This window comes from Choloepus didactylus, chromosome 6, assembly GCF_015220235.1.
Source record: "Choloepus didactylus isolate mChoDid1 chromosome 6, mChoDid1.pri, whole genome shotgun sequence".
NCBI classification, from domain to species: Eukaryota; Metazoa; Chordata; class Mammalia; order Pilosa; family Megalonychidae; genus Choloepus; species Choloepus didactylus.
In genome coordinates, this window is record NC_051312.1 from 108,981,847 (window position 1) to 109,001,392 (window position 19,546).

Genomic DNA, 19,546 nt, shown 5'->3' on the forward strand with positions numbered 1-19,546 from the left:
TATTGATGCTAGTGAGACAGCTTAAATGCTATTAATTACAGCTGAGAAACTGTGAAGACTGAAGATATATTAGAAGATTAAACAATTGAATTTCAAAAGGAAAAACTGTTTGACAAAAAACATGAGTTTTATGTAAAACTGAATTTGACTAAATCTTAGGTAGTAATTTGAAAGAGACTATCTGTGACTTGGGAGCAGCCAGAAAGGAAGCAGTGGCCACCAGGATTTTAAACTAGACCAGCCTCATTTCATGGGGTTAATATATCGGTGCATCAAGGAAACATAATAGAGTTGTATTGGGGTTTTGGCATGATATTTTACAGGCTTTTCTTGGTGTTTTGTGGGAAAGAAATTAAAAGATACAAGGTTAATTAAGTGGATTAGAATCTGATTATAATAAAAAATAATCAGTGAGTCACTGTCACTTTGAAGGGCTTGGTCATGGAATGCCATAAGACTCTATCCTCCACTCAGTCCTTTATGCCATTTTATCAATGACTTGTATGAAAATACTTATAACAGGTAATGCTTATCAAGTCTACAGATGACACAAATCTGGAAGGCATAGTGAATATATTCTCTGACAGAAACAGGATCCCAAAATATAAGCTCAGCAATTACCTCCCTTTAGGAAGGCTTCCATGGCAGCCCACCCCCTCCAAGCCTATTCAGGGTCCCACCTTTGTATTCCCAAAAAAGCCTCCATTTATTCATCAGCCTTGTAGAGTGTCTGCCTGCCTTGAAAGTCTCTCTCTACGTGCAGGGAATTGGTCTTCTGTCTCTTATTTTCCCAGCATTAGTTTGCTAATGTTGTCATTATGCAAAATACAAGAAATGGATTGGCTTTTATAAAGGGAGTTTATTTGGTTATGAAGTTAAGTCTGAAGGTCATGAAAATGTCCAGATTAAGGCATCAGCAACAGGGTACCATCACAGAAGAATGGCCAATGGCGTCTGGAACACCTGTTGTCTGGAAAGGCACGTGGCTGGTGTCTGCTTGCTTCTACGTTGTGTTTCAAAATGGCTTTCTCCCAGGATGTTTCTCTCAAGGTGTCAGGGGGTATTCTCTTAGTTTCTCCCAGGCAAACTCTGGACTAGCAAAAGTCTGCTTTCAATGGCCATCTCCAAAATGTCTCTCTTAGCTACAGCTCTAAAATGTCACTCTTAGCTGCTCTGAGGTCCTTCTGTTTGTGAGCTTTTTGAAAGGGCTCCACAATTAGATCAAGACCCATGCTGAATGGGTGGGGCCACACCTCCATGGAAATAAACTAATCAAAGGTATTACCCACAGTTGGTTGGGTCACATCTCCATGGAAACAGCCTAATCCAAAGATTCCAACCTAATCAACACTAATACATCGGCCCCCACAAGATTGCATTAAAAAACAGCATTTTGGGGGACATAATACATCCAAACCAGCACACGCAGTACCACACGTAATGGGCAGCAGTTGCTTAATGAATATTTGCTGAAAGAACTAATGATGGGGAATGACATTGAAAGGCTGAAACTATCAACATGAAATTTAATAAGGAAAAATGTAAAGCACTGCACTTGGATCTCCCCAGAAAAACTAAACAAGCACAAAATAGTGAATAGGTAGCTTATTTGTAGCATGCATGAAAAAGAGTAAGATTTTTAGACAAGAATAAACTCACCTTGAAACAGTGTATCACTGCCTTTCCCTCCCACTGACCCTACCTCCCCAGCCCAAAGCTAATGTTCTCTTCACCTGCTTGTATAAAAGTATATGGCACCGAAGGGTAAAAGTTTAAACTGACTGTGTTTTAAAACTTCAACTTCCATGTGAGACCAAGGGAAGAGATGTCTATTTCGTGCAGGATCTATATTTTCTAAACAGTATAACTTGACGGTTGGTTTGTTCAAACACCACAATTACATGGAACTTTGAATAGGAAGTGAGATAGGGTAGGTTAGTATAGGTTAGAGTGAAATAGTGACATATCCCAAAGTAATTTGTGCAGAGAATAAATAATATATTTACAGGAGCTGGTGGAAAGTGTGGAAGTGTTGGACTTCCTCACCTGGACTGATGTTGATGTTGTCACAAACATTGGGACTGGCAGTTTGATGTGCCGAGCTCTCTATCATGGGACTTGCCCTTATGAAGCTCATTACTGCAAAGGAGAGGCTAAACTTGCATATAGTTATGCCTAGGAGTCTCCGCCTGAGTACCTCTTTGTTGCTCAGATGTGGCCCTCTCTCTCTCTAACTGAGCCACCTCGACAGGTGAACTCGCTGCCCTCCCCGCTACGTGGGACCTGACTCTCAGGGGTGTAAATCTCCCTGGCAACACAAGATATGACTCCCGGGGATGAATCTGGACCCAGCAGCGTGGGATTGAGAATATCTTCTTGACCAAAAGGGGGACGGAAAATGACACAAAATAGTTTCAGTGGCTGAGAGATTTCAAATAGAGTTGAGAGGTCACTCTGGTGGACATTCTTATGCACTATATAGATAACACCTCTTAGGTTTTTATGTATTGGAACAGCTAGAAGTAAATACCTGAAACTATCAAACTCCAACCCAGTAGTATGGACTTCTGAAGACAACTGTATAACAATGTAGATTATAGGGGTGACAGTGTGATTGTGAAAACCTTGTGGATCACATTCCCTTTATCTAGTGTATGGATGGATGAGTAGAAAAATGGGGACAAAAACTAAATGAAAAATAGGGTGGGATGGGGGGATTATTTGGGTGTTCTTTTTTACTTTTATTTTTTATTCTTATTCTGATTCTTTCTGACGTAAGGGAAATGTTCAGAAATAGATTGTGGTGACGAATGCGTAACTATACGATTGTACTGTGAACAGTTGATTGTACACCATGGATGATTGTATAGTATGTGAATATATCTCAATAAAACTGAATTTAATAATAAAAAAAAGTATATGGCACCTAAAACAAAGGATATTAGCGCCCCTCTCTGAACTGGTTAGCCACACCTATGATATTAAGTTCTGAATACTACATTTCAAGAAGAAAAGGGACTTGTTCAGGGGACCACAGTATTATGAAGGGCCTGGAAAACCTTACCACAGTCATTCATTTCTTCATTCATTCATTCAACAAATGTATATTAAGCATCTAGTATTTGTCAGGCAGTGTACTAGGTACTGAGTATAGAGTGGTGGGGGACATAAAGGATGCCCTAGAAGCAATTGAAGGAAATAACATATTTCTGGAAATAAATGACCACCCAAATGAGAACGAACTTCTTGCTATCACTTGTGTTTGGCAGACACTCAAAGGCAGGCAGGGGAGTGGGGAAAGCTTTAGAGTGAACAAAAAGGAAGGCTCCAGTTATGCTCTGAATAGAAGGGGAAGAGGGTCTAACTAGAAGAGGGGCATCTTGTATGACCGGTTTGGGGAGCATATTTAGCTTTCTCTGGCTGGTCCAACAATAGAAGCAGGGGCAAAAGGTAAGGAAGCTGTCAGTCACTGACTGAGTCCTGGCTGTTCTGGGATGATTGCTGCAGAGATTATAGTTTGCCTTCCTGGCTGATTGTTGCAGAGGTTGTGGGTCAGAATTCTGTTGTCATATGCGGTCTTGCCTTTATCCATTTGTAATGAACATTGAGAAAACTCAAGAAAGAAACAAGAAGTACACTGATAACTGTATTTAAGTATTTAAAGGTCAACGATTTTGAAAAGGCATTTGTTCTGCATTGTTCCAGGGGATTAAATTAGGACAAGCGGATGGAAGAAAGAAAAGCCTTCCAATTCAATATAAAGAACTCATAGCTATCTAGATACAATCTCAGATAGTATTACCTATTAATGGAAGAATTCAGATCAAGTCTGGACAACCTCTTGGCAGTGGTATTGCAAAACAGATGACAAATATTTGCATGCATCAGAATCTCTTGAAATTTTTTGTTACTGATGCAGAATTTTGGCCTCTGTCCTAGAACTGCTGAATTTTATTACTGGGATTTGATAAGTGATTCTCTCAAGAAACATTTGTAGACAGAATGCAAACACTAGGTGGGTGGTAGGACTAGATGACTGATAAAATTCCTTCCACCCTGAGAGTCTAAGATTCTAACTTTTGCATAGCATAGTTATATCCAGGAAATAAAGTGTGCTTTCACCTATTTAACAATATTGATTGAGTAGCTGACACTATGCCCACACTCTACTTTAGGCCTATGTTTTCATTCCATTGGCAGGTTGCATTCCTACATGCCAAGGGAGACAGGAGTGAAAATAACTCTATTATTTATTCATCAAAGATTTATTGAGCATCTACTATGTCCTGGGGCACTGTGGTAGGCTCTCAGTATCCCTGATAATATAGCCCCTTTTCTTTCAGAGTTGACATTAGCAGAAAAAAATAGATAAAATATATTTACCATAAAGGGTGAGATATATTGTTATGAAAAAGAGAAAATGGTGTGAAAACACCACACCATAGTTCTGTTCTTTTTCCTCACATCATAACGCCAATTAAAATTCAATCAAGTTATTTACAGAGGAATTAGTACTCCATTTCTTCAGATTTGGGGGGGGGGGTTAAATAAAATTGAGAGCCTTTGGACCTTGTCCCAGGAATGCTAGGAGAAGACTTCAGAATGACACTTTGTACTTAAAACCTCTCTGATGTCAAGACCGGTGAGTCTGCTGTTGAGTAAACTAATCAAAGGGACATCCTTTGTTGGGATTGGCTCTGCATACTTTAGAAAGAGATTCTGGAAATTCTGAATTCATTGAGTTTTAACACCTGCTTCTAACCCTATTGCAGTGGAGATGATCTGTGCTGTATTTTTCAAGCACATTCTTATTCAAAACACCATGTCTTTTGCTGTGTAGTACACAGGAAGGAACACAAGATGGGAAGCAGCTGCCTAGCATCCAGTTCTGGCTCTTCCACTAATTAGCTGTGTGAACTTGGACTTCTCTGGGTCTCAGTTTTTTAAAAATGCTAAATGATCTGTAATTAGCACTAAAATTCTGATTTGGTGAAACTAAATGGAGGATATGTTGTCATTTTGCACCTGTCTCTCCCTCCTGCCCTCCTCCCAGCTATAAAAATATATTAGAAGCCCCATCACCAGCATTGAGTGGATGCTGAAATAACTTGCTTTTCTAATCTGGAAATCTGTGTGCTCCTTAGGCTTAAGCCTTAACTTCCAATATCTACCTGTTTATCCTGTCTGAATGACTGGACTTATGCCACGTCCCTGGGGAATACTTCGGCTTTTTTTGAAGGAGAATCTTTCTCTGGGAATATTCAGCAATCTATCTTCTCACCAATTCTCAGTTTCTATACTTCTAGCTGTTACCAAGGGTCCTCTTTCAAACACAGTGGACCCTCCTAGACTCAAGATCTAGGACCCAAGATTACCACCTATCTGCCTAGTAGAATCTCCATTATCTAAAGATTTCCACTACCCTTCCCACCTGCCAGATTATCCCTTCCAAACTGATCCCAGCGAGACCAGGCCAAGTTCCCCTCCTCGAGGAGCCACACTGCAGCCTACTTAGTACATTTGACTCCGGTCCTCCCTAGCCTGGGCTCACTGTTTTATTCCTGCCAGGCCACAACTGAAGTCCCAGTTCACCTGCAGTCAAACCTCCTCAAGTTGTAATATACAGGTCCATGTGCATTTATGTGTAAGAGCATTAATCCTTGTTCTAGTTTGCTAACGCTGCTGGAATGCAAAACACCAGAGACGGATTGGCTTTTATAAAAGGGGGTTTATTTGGTTATTCAGTTACAGTCTTAAGGCCATAAAGTGTCCAAGGTAACACATCAACAATCGGGTACCTTCACTGGAGGATGGCCAGTGGTGTCCGGAAAACTTCTGTTAGCTGGGAAGGCACGTGGCTGGCGTCTGCTCCAAAGTTCTGGTTTCAAAATGGCTTTCTCCTAGGATGTTCCTCTCTGGGCTGCAGTTCCTCAAAAATGTCACTCTTAGTTGCACTTGGGATATTTGTCCTCTCTTAGCTTCTCCTGAGCAAGAGTCTGCTTTCAACGGCCATCTTCAAACTGTCTCTCATCTGCAGCTCCTGTGCTTTCTTCAAAGTGTCCCTCTTGGCTGTAGCTCCTCTTCAACATGTTACTCTCAGCTGCACCGAGTTCCTTCTGTTTGTCAGGTCATTTATATGGCTCCAGTGATGGAATTTAGACCCACCCTGAATGGGTGGGGTTACACCTCCATGGAAATTATCCAATCAGAGTCATCACCCACAGTTGGGTGGGGCACAACTCCATGGAAACAATCAAAGAATTCCAATCTAATCAGCACTAAAATGTCTGCCCCACAAGATTGCATCAAAGAATATGGCTTTTTCTGGGGAACATAATACATTCAAACTGGCACAATCCTTAAGCTGTCCTACCATTTTCCAAAGTTTGCATTTTCTCTAGAATAGCCCACTGTAGAAAATATGATTTTAAAAAATTAAATGCATACACACCTGTAGTTCTGAAATTAGCTTTTAGTTTTAATCAAACAAAAACTGACCTCTAGCTTTCAAACTTCTTCCTATTTAAATAATCGAACAATTTGAGAAAATATTGATCAAGTTATTTGGATCAATAATTTCTCTTACCCTCACATTTATTTTTTAATGTATTTTACTTTTCTACAATTGCCAGAGCTTCTCCTTGTGAAGCTGAGCTTCAGGAATTAATGGAACAAATTGACATCATGGTAAGCAACAAAAAATTGGATTGGGAAAGGAAGATGCGGGCTTTAGAGACGCGATTAGATCTTCGGGATCAAGAACTGGCAAATGCACAGACTTGTTTGGATCAGAAAGGTCAAGAGGTACTGAACACATACAATAAATCATTAATTCCTTTGACTCCTATAAATAGTATTTATGCTACCAGAGTACATTTTTTTATTATATATACTTCTCATCAGGCTCTGGAAGAGATAGCATTTATTGTTTAGAATATCTGTCAGCAAACAGTGTGTTAAATATGTTCTATCAAATAATTGTCCATCAGAGCCTAAATCCATAGAGTTTTCCTGATACAGTTAGTAATAAAATGTTAATTTTTTCGAGAAAGGTAAACATTTAATATATATGTGAAATACTGTTTGCAAGCAAACATATAAGTGCTTTTGCTGCTATAGAAACAAAGAGGGGGCCAGCAAAGCTGTGTCTTTGGACAAGGTAGAGTTCAGGAGCATCTGTCACTTCTAATCTGCTAGGAAAATAGTCCCTGCTGGAAGTGAGATGTGAGGACAAAGGAGAAAAGAGTTTGGTAAAAGTGTCTGTGTCTACCTGGGACACCCACTTAAGACGAGACCCTCAGCCCCTTCTAGGCTGTTTACTGCCAAGCTGGGGTTTGTACAAGAATGTACAATTGCTCTCAAGAAAACCACATGCTTTATCTGAGGTAGATGTTTTGTCTTTGAATTTTTCTTTTGGGCGAGGCACAAGAGAAATGTTTACTAATCATGTACAAAGAACATCTTCAATTAACTTGTTCTTCAGCCATTTTGCTACCTTTGGTGCTTCTCAGTGGAACTTAGGATCCACAGGTAACAAGTTCCTCACGTCTAGTTTCCCTTCCCAGTCGAGGCACGTCATCAGGCCTGGCATGTGCAAGGGCATAATCTCTCACTTCTATACCTGTAATGACACAGATGTGGAGACAGGTGCCTCACCTGTTTTTTAAGCACGCAAATTCTGTAAGCCATATCCTTAAGAACTGTTCTTAGAAATTTATCTTTTTAAAATGTTAGTTCTCATAAAAGTGTAATAATTATTCCATAGTACCACTACAGCAGAGTCCCCATTAAAGGCAGTGGGACCTTTAAAAAAAAAATAAAAGCCAAAGTAGTTGGTAGAGGTTTTGCCTGAGGAGACAATGCAAAGCAAATTCTAAATGTTTATTTAAAATGTGATTGTGAAAAAGATCTTTTGCTAAACATCTATACACTACTGTCCCAATGTGTACCCAGTGGAATAGTGCTAGTAATGTTTGGTTTGTGTGAGTTTAATTATTAATAGCTCATTTTAAGAACTGCATAACAAATATTTATTCTTGGCTTGGTACAGCAGTTTTATTTGAATTGCACTCCTCTTTTGTACATTTTCTGATTTTGTCAGGTAAAACTTAGAAGAAGCAAAATTAAATTTTATTCTTAATGCAGGTGGGGTTGCTTCGCCAGAAGTTGGATAGTCTGGAAAAATGTAACTTAGCCATGACTCAGAATTATGAAGGACAGCTTCAAACCCTAAAATCTCAAGTAAGGAAACTTATTATAATGTAATATCACAGATTTTGATGTGTGTTATTGATCAATAAAATTGTGTTATCTTTATTATAATGTATTTTTTAATACAAGCAAAAGTTTGCCTATTTTAATTGCAGGTTATATGTTTGCCCTATCATTGTTTTATATGTACTGATTTTGTTTCTTTTACTGAATTGGCAGTACTATGTTTTTAACTATTAGCATGGTACTCAACCAATAGCTTTCTATTTTCCTAAGAGACTTGTTGATTAATTAAAGTAAAATAATTAGCTATGTGTAAAAAATAACTTTAATGATCAGTCCCTAATAGGAATGTCCTTTATTCAATGGCAGTTTAAAATGTGGAATTTTGCTATTTTGAAATAGATAATCAAATAAAACTGGTCTTTATTACTTTATTACAGGTAGAACTGTTCTATAAATGATAAAGTACTTCTGAATATTTCGTGAGAAGGATGTTGAGTTCTTTCTTATTTATCCTTATATCCTCCATCTATGCTAGTAATCAAAAGTCTTTTCTCCCTTGTCACGAATAGCTCATAGAGAAATAATCATCTAAGCATCTCAGACCTAGTGGATGCTACATCTCTGCTGAACCTAGTAAATGAATCAATAAGAAATATGGTTTGATTATGAAATTTTACTTTACAATAAAAGTAAAATACTTAATGCCCCTACTCAAGTACGTTTTTAGGGATGGGATTCAGCCACTAAGACTGGAATCTGACGCATATGATGCATTTAATGGTTATGGTATTAAAAGACTAGCTCTTAAGTCTGCTTGGACATTTTGCCTGCAATTCAGGTAACTACCACTAGATGGTAGCTTGGATTATAAATCATTGTATAAATTTTCCTTGCTGACACTCCAGGCATTATTAATGCTTACGTTAATCAACCTTGCTTTTTCTATAAAGATAAAGATAGATCTCTTACTACAATAACCAAAGCACATGAATATTTAATCATCATAACTGCTGAAACAAAAACCTCAATTTAGAGAAAGTATGAAAAAATTAAAGAAACCTAGATAGAAGAACCATCTCTAAATTCTGCTTAACTAGTTCAATCACTGCTTACCAAACTTTCAATTTCTTTTTTCTTTTTCTTTTTTCCCACTTCTGTTATTAAAAAGTTTGGAGCCTTGTTTACAGATGCTGAACAGTCATTTAATTTATGAATCCTTACCATTGATGCTTTGCTGCTGACTGGTTTTCAGTGCTAACCAACAAATATCTTTATGGCAATTTCACAAAAATTTGTTCTATGAAACACTAATACTGAGAGTTTAGGGAATGCTGTTTACTCTTTCTCTGCTCCTGGGGATTCACAGTGCACATTAGGATATTACAAACTTTGAAAAGTCCTGCAATTGAAGAAATCCATTTAACCTTTTTAACCCATCGGTTTCCAAACTGTGTGACTGTGAAACCCTTTTTTCTTTTTTTAAACTGAAAACTACTAATACCACTGTAACAGATATTCCATGGAATACACTTTGGAACACTACATATTGTTGAGAGAACTGTCACCTTCTTCCCCTGAAATTTACTGCTTCCCTTCTTTTTCACCCCTCTGGTTAAAAGGAAGGAAGAGAAGGAAAGCAGGGGGTAGTTATAGTGAGTGAGGGTGAAAGAGAGAGAAAAAAGGTAAAGCACTATGTACTTGACTCAGCTTGCATAAAATCTAGTCATATGTCATTTTTCTAAACAAAAAATAGTGTCTTGTGGTAAACATGCTTTTGTTTTGCTGGCTCATTCTACTACCTCTTTTGAAATTTCTGTTTTATTTACAATTTCATTTTTGTAAAACATCTTGAGGATATACATTGCCATACTCTGTCAAAGCTTTCTTACAGAAATTGCTTCCTTTTTTAAAAGGGGCTCTTTTCTTCTAACCACCATAAAACTATAATTAAAAAAAAGACTTCTGCTTTTGCAAAAGACAGTAAACATACTTTTCCCTCTTCCTCCAAATAAATACAGCTAAAAACCTTAGACAATATTTATGAAACAACATAAGAAGACTCTGAAAGGTGAAGAAAAGAGGCAGACTAGTTAGGAAACTTAGGACCCATGAGTGACATGGTGGTCCATTCCCTGGGATTTCTTTTTGCCTCCATACATCCCAGCCTGGGCACTGGATAAGCTGGCACTCTAGATATGCCAGCAGACATAGACAAAAAAAAAAAAAAAAAAAAGCCCCAACAGAGGCTGGCTGGCTCTCTTTAGCCAAAGGACCAGGAAGAGGGCCCCCTAACAAGACAGAACACATTTAGACAATAACTACTCTACTCCAGCCAAACATCACAGAAAACCCTGCAGCCCTACACCTACTCCCAACAGTAAAGGCTGAGTGGAAAGCTTAGATTTCCACTCTCACCAGGGTATATCAAGGTAGCCCCCCTGCTCCACCCCCAGACACACACATCACCACCACCAGAGTGGTGTCAGAGAAGCCCAACGGGGAGGTGGGACTTTAGTCCCCAGCAGAAGCTACCAAGGCCCTCTCCAGCTCATGGTGTCAGTGCAGACCATGTGCAGAGCCTGGACATCAACAGGCATCTAGTTGTAGTGGACACCTCTTACTCTTCTCTGTGGGGTGGTATCAAAGGAGGCCTAGAGGAAAGTGGGGTGTTCACTACCACTGAGTCGTAACAAGGCTATGCACTCCAACTACAGTGTTACTGGGGGCCATGTGAGAAGCGGTACTGAGGCACCCCTGTCCCTCCCAGGCAGGTGGAGTCAGTGGAGGACTAGTGGGGGACCTGAACTCCCACCCCACCCAGCTACGTAATGAGAAGCACCTCCTCTCATATATCAATAGAGGCCAAGTTGAAAACCTGGACTTCCACCACTAGCTGGCAGTAATGAGGTGTACCCCATTTCCTCTAACCGATTTTCAGAAGAGGACTGCTAAACCCAAATTTAAATTAGATCCAGAGTCTTATAACACAGTACTGAAAATGTTGAGGTTTCAATAAAAAATCACTCAGAACCAGGAAAATCTCAATTTAGATGAGAACAATCAACAGTTACAAATACCAAGATGATGCTGATGTTAGAAGTATCTGACAAAGATTTTAAAGTAGCCACCATAAAAATATTTCAGGGAAGGAGGAAGTCAGGAAAAACATTCCATTTACAATAGAAACTAAAAGAATCAAATATATAGGAATAAACTTAAACAAGGATATAAAGGACTTGTATACAGAAAACTACAAAATATTGCTAAAAGAAATGAAAGACCTAAATAAATGAAAGGACATTCCATGTTCATAATTGGAAGACTATATATAGTTAAGATGTCAATTCTACCCAAAATGATTTACGGATTCAATGCAATCCCAATCAAAATTCCAGCAGCCTCCTTTGCAGAAATGGAAAAGCCAATTATCAAATTTATTTGGAAGAATAAGCAGTCCGAAATAGCCAAAACCATCTTGAAAAAGAAGAGTGAAGCATATTATAAAGCTACAGTGGTCAAAACAGCATGGTACTTGCACAAGGACAGATGTATTGACCAACGGGATGGAATTGAGAGTTCAGAAATAGACCCTCACACCTTTGACCAGGTGATTTTTGAATGGCTGCCAAGTCCACTCAATTGGGAAAGACTAGCCTCTTCAAAAAAGTGGTGCTGGGAGAACTGGATATCCATTGCAAAAGAGTGAAAGAGGACCCCTATGTACACCTATGCAAAAATTAACTCAAAATGGATCAAAGACCTAACTATAAGAACCAGGATTATAAGACTCCTCGAAGAAAATGTAGGGAAGTATCTTTAGGATTTTGGGTTAGGCGGTGGTGTCTTAGACTTTACACCCAAAGCACAAGCAACAAAAGAAAAAACAGGTAAATGGGACCTTTCAAAATTAAAAATTTTTACGCATCAAAGGACTTTTTCATGAAAGTGAAGAGACAACCTATTCAATGGGAGAAAATATTTGAAAACCATATATCTGATAAGGGCTTAATATCCAGAATATACAAAGTAATCCTACAACTCAACAACGAAAAGACAAACAACCCAGTTTAAAAATGGGCAAAAGACTTGAATATATATTTCCCCAAAGAGGATACACAAATGGTTAAAAAGCACATGAAAAGATGCTCAATATCACTAGCTATTAGGTATTAGGGAAATGAAAATCAAAACCACAATGAGATACCATTTCATACCCACTAGAATGCTTGTAATTAAAAAAAAAAATTACAAGTGTTGGAGAGGATGTGGAGAAATAGGAACACTCATTCATTGCTGGTGGGATTGTAAAATGGTGCATCCACTTTAGGAGACAGTTTGGCAATTCCTCATGAACCTAAGTATAGAATTACCATATGACCTAGCAATCCCACTACTTACTAGGTATATACCTAGAAGAAGTTAAAGCAGGGACTCAAACAGATACTTGCACACCAGTGTTCATAGCAGCGTTATTTACAATTGCTAAAAGATGGAAGCAATCCAAGTGTCCATCAACTGAAGAATGGATAAACAAAATGTGGTATATACATACAATGGGGTATTATTCAGCTGTAAAAAGGATGAACCATGAGGACGTTATGCTGAGGGAAATAATCCAGGCACAAAAGGACCAATATTGGGTGATCTTACTGATATAAACAAATTATACAGCACAGTGATAGAATTGAGAATACTAGGGGATGGACTGGGGTACAGAATGGGGAGCTGATGCTTAATTTGTGCAGAATTTCTATTCAAGTTGATTGTAAAGGTTTGGAAATGGATGGTGGTAATGGTAGCACATTATTGTGAGTGTAATTAACAGCACTGAACTATGTATGTGAATGTGGTTGAAAAGGGAAGTTTGGGGTCATGTATGTTACTAGAATGAAAGTTATGTAATACTGTATAACACAGTGAACCCTGTTGTGAACAATGGACTAGGGTTAATAATACAAGAATAAGAATGTTCTTTCATGAATTATAACAAATGTATGACATTATTACAAAGTGTTAATAATGGGGCGGTATATGGGGAAAGCATACCTAATGTAAACTACAGACTATAGTTAATAGTACCATTTCAATATTCTTTCATCAGTTGTAACAAAGGTGCCACACTAATGCAAAGTGTCAACAATAGAGAGTTATATGGGAATGTGGCATTTTTACATGACTTTTCTGTAAACCTATAGCTTCTCTAATTATAAGGAATAATAATAATTAAAAGAAAACATTATGCTAAGTGAAAGAAACCAGACACAAAGTACTACATATTGTATGATTCCATTCTAAATTGTAAAATTTAAATATAAATAAATCTATAGAGGCAGAAATAGATTAGTGGTTATGTTGGGCTGGGGGAGAATAGAGAGATTGAGAGGTGACTGCTAAGGAGTATGGGGTTTTTCTTCTCGGAATAATAAAAATGTGCTAAAATTGATAGTGGTGATTAATGCACAACTCTGTGATTATGCTAAAAGCCACTGACTGTACACTTAGGATGGATTGCATGGTATGTGAATATATCTCAAAACTGCTTTTTTAAAAAAAGAGTGCTTCAGGGAGAATTTCCAAACATGCTTGAAACAGATGAAAATTAAAAAGTTTCAGCAAAGAAATGGAAAATCTCAGCAAAAAAATATAGAGAGGAATCATTTGGAAATTTTGTAAGTAAAAAAGTAATAACGAAACTAAAAAACTCAATGATGGGCTCAAAAGCAGAATGGAGGGGGCAAAGGAAAGAACTGGTGAACTGGAAGATAGAACAATAGAAATTACTCAATCTGAACAAGAGAGAGAAAATAGAATAATAATAAAAAAGAACAGATGTCAGGGATACGTGGGACTATAATAAAAGATCTAACATATGTATCATCAGAGTCCCAGGAAGAGAAGAAAGAGGGAGGGGCTGAAAAATTACTTCCAAGAAATAATGGCTCACATTCCATCTTTGCTGCATCTACGCATCAGCAATCAGACTGACGACATTCCAGAAAATGTTAGCATCATGCTGAAGGCACACACAGTTATTGTGAAGGGCCCCAAGGAACCCTGCAGAGGGACTTCGATCACATCAATGTGGAACTCAGTCTACTTGGGAAGAAAAAGAAGAGGCTTCAGGTTGACAAATAGTGGGAAATAGAAAAGAGCTGGCTACAGATCTCACCATCTGTGGTCATGTACAGAACCTGATCAAGGGTGTTACACTGGGCTTTTGTTACAAGATGAGGTCTATGTATGCTCACTTCCCCATCAATGTTGTTATTCAGGAGAATGGGACTCTGGTTGAAATCTGAAATTTCTTGGGTGAAAAATATATCTGCAGTGTTTGTATGAGGCCAGGTGATGCTTGTTCAGTATATTAAGTCCAAGAAAGATGAATTCATTCTTGAAAGAAATTACATTAAACTTGTATCAAATTCAGCTGCTTTGATTCAGCAAGGCACAACAGTTAATAACGAGGATATAAGAAAAATTCTGAATAGTAACAATGTCTTTGAAAAAGGAATAGTTCAGGTTGATGAATAAGATCTAAGATTTGTGTGGCAATGCAATCAACAAGATGCCAGACCTATTTGTGATTTGAAAGATGCAAGAAAATTCATCTGTTAAAAAAAGAAAGAATGGCTGAAAAGTTCTAAAATTTGGCAAAAGAAATAAAACTATAAATTCAGGAAGCCAAGCAAACCCCAAACAGGATAACTGCCCCCCCTCCAAAAAAAATCACATTATGACACATCAGAGTCAAATTTTTGAAAACTAAAGACAAAGAACATATCTTGGGAACAGTGAAGAAAAACTATTCCTTACCAATAGGGGAAAAGCAATTAACTCAGATAACAGCAGATTTCTCATCAGAAACCATGAAGGCCAGAAGGAAGTAGCACAGCATTTTTCACGTGGTGAAAGAGCAAAATTTTCAACCCAGGTTTCTATGCAAATAAAGAGGAAATCAAGATATTTTCAGTTGATGAAAACTAAGAGAATTTGTTGCCAGCAGACCTTCCCTAAAGGAATGGCTAAAGAAAGTTCTCTAAACAGGAAGGAAATGATGAAGAAGGTATCCTGGGATATCTGAAAGGAAGAACGAACACTGTAAAGAGTATAAACATAGGTAAATGCAGTTGACTTTCCTTCTCCTTCTGAATTTTCTAAATTATGTATGACAGTTAAAGCAAAAAATTATAACTGTCTAATGTGGTTCTCAATGTGTGCAGAGGAAATGCTTAAGACAGTTATATTACAAATGTGGCAGGGTCAAAGGACATAAAGAGAAGTAAGCTTTCTATACCTCATTTGAACTAGTAAAATGATGGCACCAGTAGACTGTGATAGGTTATGTACATATGATTTAATACCTAAAGCAACCACTAAAAAAGTTATACAAAGAGATTCACTTAAAAGACTGAAAAGTAAATTAAAATTGAATTCTAAAAAGTGTGTAAGTAACACATGGGAAAGCAGGAAAATGAAAACAGAGAAACCAGAAACAGAGAGAACAAACAGAAAACAAAAATAAAATGGCAAACCTAAGCCCTAACATATCAATAATTACATTAAAGGTAAATGTCTAAATACACCAATTAAAATACAAAAATATGACAAATTGGATAAAAATATGAGCCAAATATACACTTTCTTCCAGCATTTCATTTCATATACAATGGTATAGGTAAGTTTAAAGTTAAAGGATGGAAAAAGATATAGCAAACAAATATTAATCAAAAGAAAGCAGATGTGGTGCCAAGATAATCCATTAGAGAAAGAATAGTTTTTTCAACTAATACTGCAGAGACAACTGAATATCTACTTGCAAAAGAATGATGTTGGACCCTAAACTCTTGAATATAGAAAATTAATTCAAAATGGATCAAAGACCTAAAAGTGAAACTAAGACAAAATGACTCTTAGAAGAAAACATAAGGATAAATTTTCATAACCTCGGATTATGCAATGGTTTCTTACATATGGCACCTAAATCAAAAGCAACAAAAGAAAAAAAATAGATAAATTAGGCTTTATCAGAATTAAATTCCTTTGTGCTTTAAATGATATCATCAAGAAAGGGAAAATACTATAAACAGAATGGGAGAAAATGTTTGTAAATCATATATCTGAAAGAGGACTGGTATCTGAAATATATAAAGAACTCTTATGAGTCAATAATAAAAAGACAAACGACCAAATTTTAAAATAAACAAAAATTTGAATGGACATTTTTCCAAAGAAGTTATACAAATGGCCAATAAGCACATGCAGTGATATTAAACATAATTAATAATTATGGATATATAAATCAAAACCACAAAGAGGTACCACTTCATACTCACTGGGATGGCTATAATTAAAATGAGAGAAAAAACAAGTGTTGGCAGTTCTCCAAATTGGCACCTCGTACATTTCTAGTGGAGATGTAAAATGATACAGCCAGTTTGGAAAACAGCTTGGAAGTTCATCAAAAGGTTAAACATAGAGGCTTTAAGTTCAGGATGGTGGCATAAGGAGCTATGGGGTTTAGTTCGTCCTCTAGAGCAACCAGTAAATAGCCAGGAACTGTCTGGAACAACTGTTTGGAGGACTTCAAAGACCAGACTCACATTGTACACCAACCAGAAATGATCTGATGAAGGGCCAAGACTGATAAATCAAAGCACAGAACTGTCCAAGAAGCGCAGCCCACCCCAAACAGAATAGATCCAAATAGACCTATTCCAACACACTTACTAATCAGATTTTCAGTTGCCAAAGACAAAGAGAGAATTCTGAAAGCAGCAAAAGAAAAGCGATCCATCACATACCAGAGGAACTTGGTAAGACTAATTGCAGATTTCTCAGCAGAAACCCTTGAGACAAGGCAGTGGTGTGATATGTTTAAAATACTGAAAAACTTCCAACCAAGAATTCTATATCTGGAAAAACTGTCCTTCAAAAATGAGGGAGAGTTTAAAATATTTACAGATAGACACTGAGAGAGTTCTTCTCTACAAGAAATACTAAAGGGAGTGCTACAGGCAGATAGGAAAAGACAGGAGAGAGAGGTTTAGAGAAAAGTATAGAAATGAATCTTATCAGTAAGGGTAACTTAAGATGTAAAAAAAGAGAGAAAATATATGACAAAATTTTTGGAAAAAGTACTGCCTTTACATTAAATGTAAAAGGATTAAACTCCCCAGTCAAAAGACATACACTGGCAGAATGGATACAAAACAGGATCCATCTATATGCTGTCTACAAGAGACTCACTTTAGACCCAAGGACGAAAACAGATTGAAAGTGAAAGGCTGGAGAAAGATATTTCATGCCAACAGCAACCAGAAAAGAGCAGGGGTAGCTATACTAATATCAGATCAATTAGACTCCAAATATATAACAATTAAAAGGACAAAGAAGGACACTATGTATTACTAAAAGGGACAATTTATCAAGAAGAAATAACAATCATAAATATTTATGTACCTAGCCAGAGTGCTGGATTTGATTTGCAAGTATTTTATTGAGGATTTTTGCATCTACATTCATTAAAGAGATTGGTCCATAATTTTCTTTTTTTTTGTCTGGCTTTGATATTAGGGTGATGAGCACATTAAAAGAATTATGCACCATGGCCAAGTGGGTTTTATTCCAGCTATGCAAGTGTGGTTCAACACAAGAAAAACAATTAATGTAATACACCACACCAATAAATCAAAGGGGAAAAGCCATGTGATCATCTCACTTGATGCAGAAAAGGCATTTGACAAAATTCAGCATCCTTTATTGATGAAAACACTTCAAAAGATAGGAATAGAAGGAAAGTTCCTCAGCATGATAAAGAGAATATATGAAAAGTGCTCAGCTAACATACTCAATGGGGAAAGACTGAAAGCTTTCCCTCTAAGATTTTGAACAAGACAAAGATGCGCACTGTCACCATTGTTTTTCAACATTGTGCTGGAAGTTCTAGTTGGAGCAATTAGGCAAGGTGTGACTATGGTTCATTAATTTTCTTTTGGTATGGTAAGAGTATATTGGAAGGAATGAAATTATTTCAGGATATTTGTTTTTCCCATTGCTTCGCTTTATTTTGTTTGGAAATGTTTTTTTTATTTGATAAATAAAGTAACTTTAAAATTAAAAAAAGGAAAAGAAATAAAAGGCATCCAAATTGGAAAGGAAGAAGTAAAAGTTTCACTGTTTGCAGATGACATGATCCTATATTTAGAAAATGCTGAAAAATCTACAGTAAACTTACTAGAGCTAATCAAATGAGTACAGCAAAGTGGGAGGATACAGATCAACACGCAACAATTGGTACTATTTCTACACCCTAATAATGAGCAATTTCATGAGGAAATCAAGAAAAAATTCCATCCCATTTACAATAGCAACCAAAAGAATCAACTATTTAGGAATAAATTTAACCAAGGACATAAAAGACCTAGACACAGAAAACTATCAAACATTGCTGAAAGAAATCAAGGAAGACCTAAATAAATGGAAGGACATACTGTGTTCATGGATTGAAACTAAATATAGGTAAGATGTCAATTCTACCAAAATTAATTTATAGATTCAATGCAATGCCACTCAAAATCCCAACAACTTACTTTGAAGAAATAAAAATAATAATAATAATAAAATTTATTTGGAAGGGCAGGGTGCTTTGATTAGCTACAAATATCTTGAGAAAGAAAAGTGAAGTGGGAAGTTTCATACTACCTGACTTTAAAGATATTACAAAGCTACAGTGGTCGAAACAGCATGGTAGAGGAGGGGCAAGATGGTGGCATAGAGAGGTGTGGAGTTTAGTTAGTCTCCTCGAGCAAATAATAAACAACCAGGAACAACTAGTTAATAATCTGGAACAGCTGCCAGGGGACAACCGTGACTGTCTACACATAGTACACCAACCTGGATTGGGTGGAATGGCTGAGATTGCACATAAAGTCTGTAAGTAAAAACTGCAGAACCATGCTGGGAGACCCCTCCCCTCATGGCAGGTTGAGCTGCAAGACCTCACTGTAGAAGAAAGCAGCATTCCAGAAGCCAGTGAATATAGCTCAGCCAAGCTCCAACTGGGGTTTTAATTAACAAATGTGGACTGCTGAATACAAGCTACAAACATAGACAAACCCCTAACAAGAAGCAAAGTACTCTGAGGTCGCTCCCAGTGGAGAGGGGTGAGGCTGACAGAGAGAAAAAAACTAATTTAAAAGAGGAAAAAGATATGGAGTCTTTTAGAGACTGACCTTAGAGAGCTGAAGGGCACATGTGCCCCAGAAAAGGAGCCCAGGAGACCAGTTGCCGTCTCTGGCTGACGGGCAAAGCTGGGGGCCATGGACTGGGG

The 19,546-nt window shown here is 37.4% G+C and overlaps 1 protein-coding gene across 2 annotated transcripts in view; it reads left to right on the top strand.

The window, feature by feature from the left end:
- Nucleotides 1-19,546, top strand: part of DEUP1 (deuterosome assembly protein 1) — a 142,955-nt gene that overhangs the window by 46,057 nt on the left and 77,352 nt on the right. For both annotated transcript variants that reach the window (XM_037841451.1, XM_037841452.1), the window contains exons 3-4: nt 6,633-6,804; nt 8,146-8,241. In XM_037841451.1, coding sequence (XP_037697379.1) covers nt 6,633-6,804; nt 8,146-8,241 — 268 coding nt within the window. The remainder of the gene's footprint in view (nt 1-6,632; nt 6,805-8,145; nt 8,242-19,546) is intronic.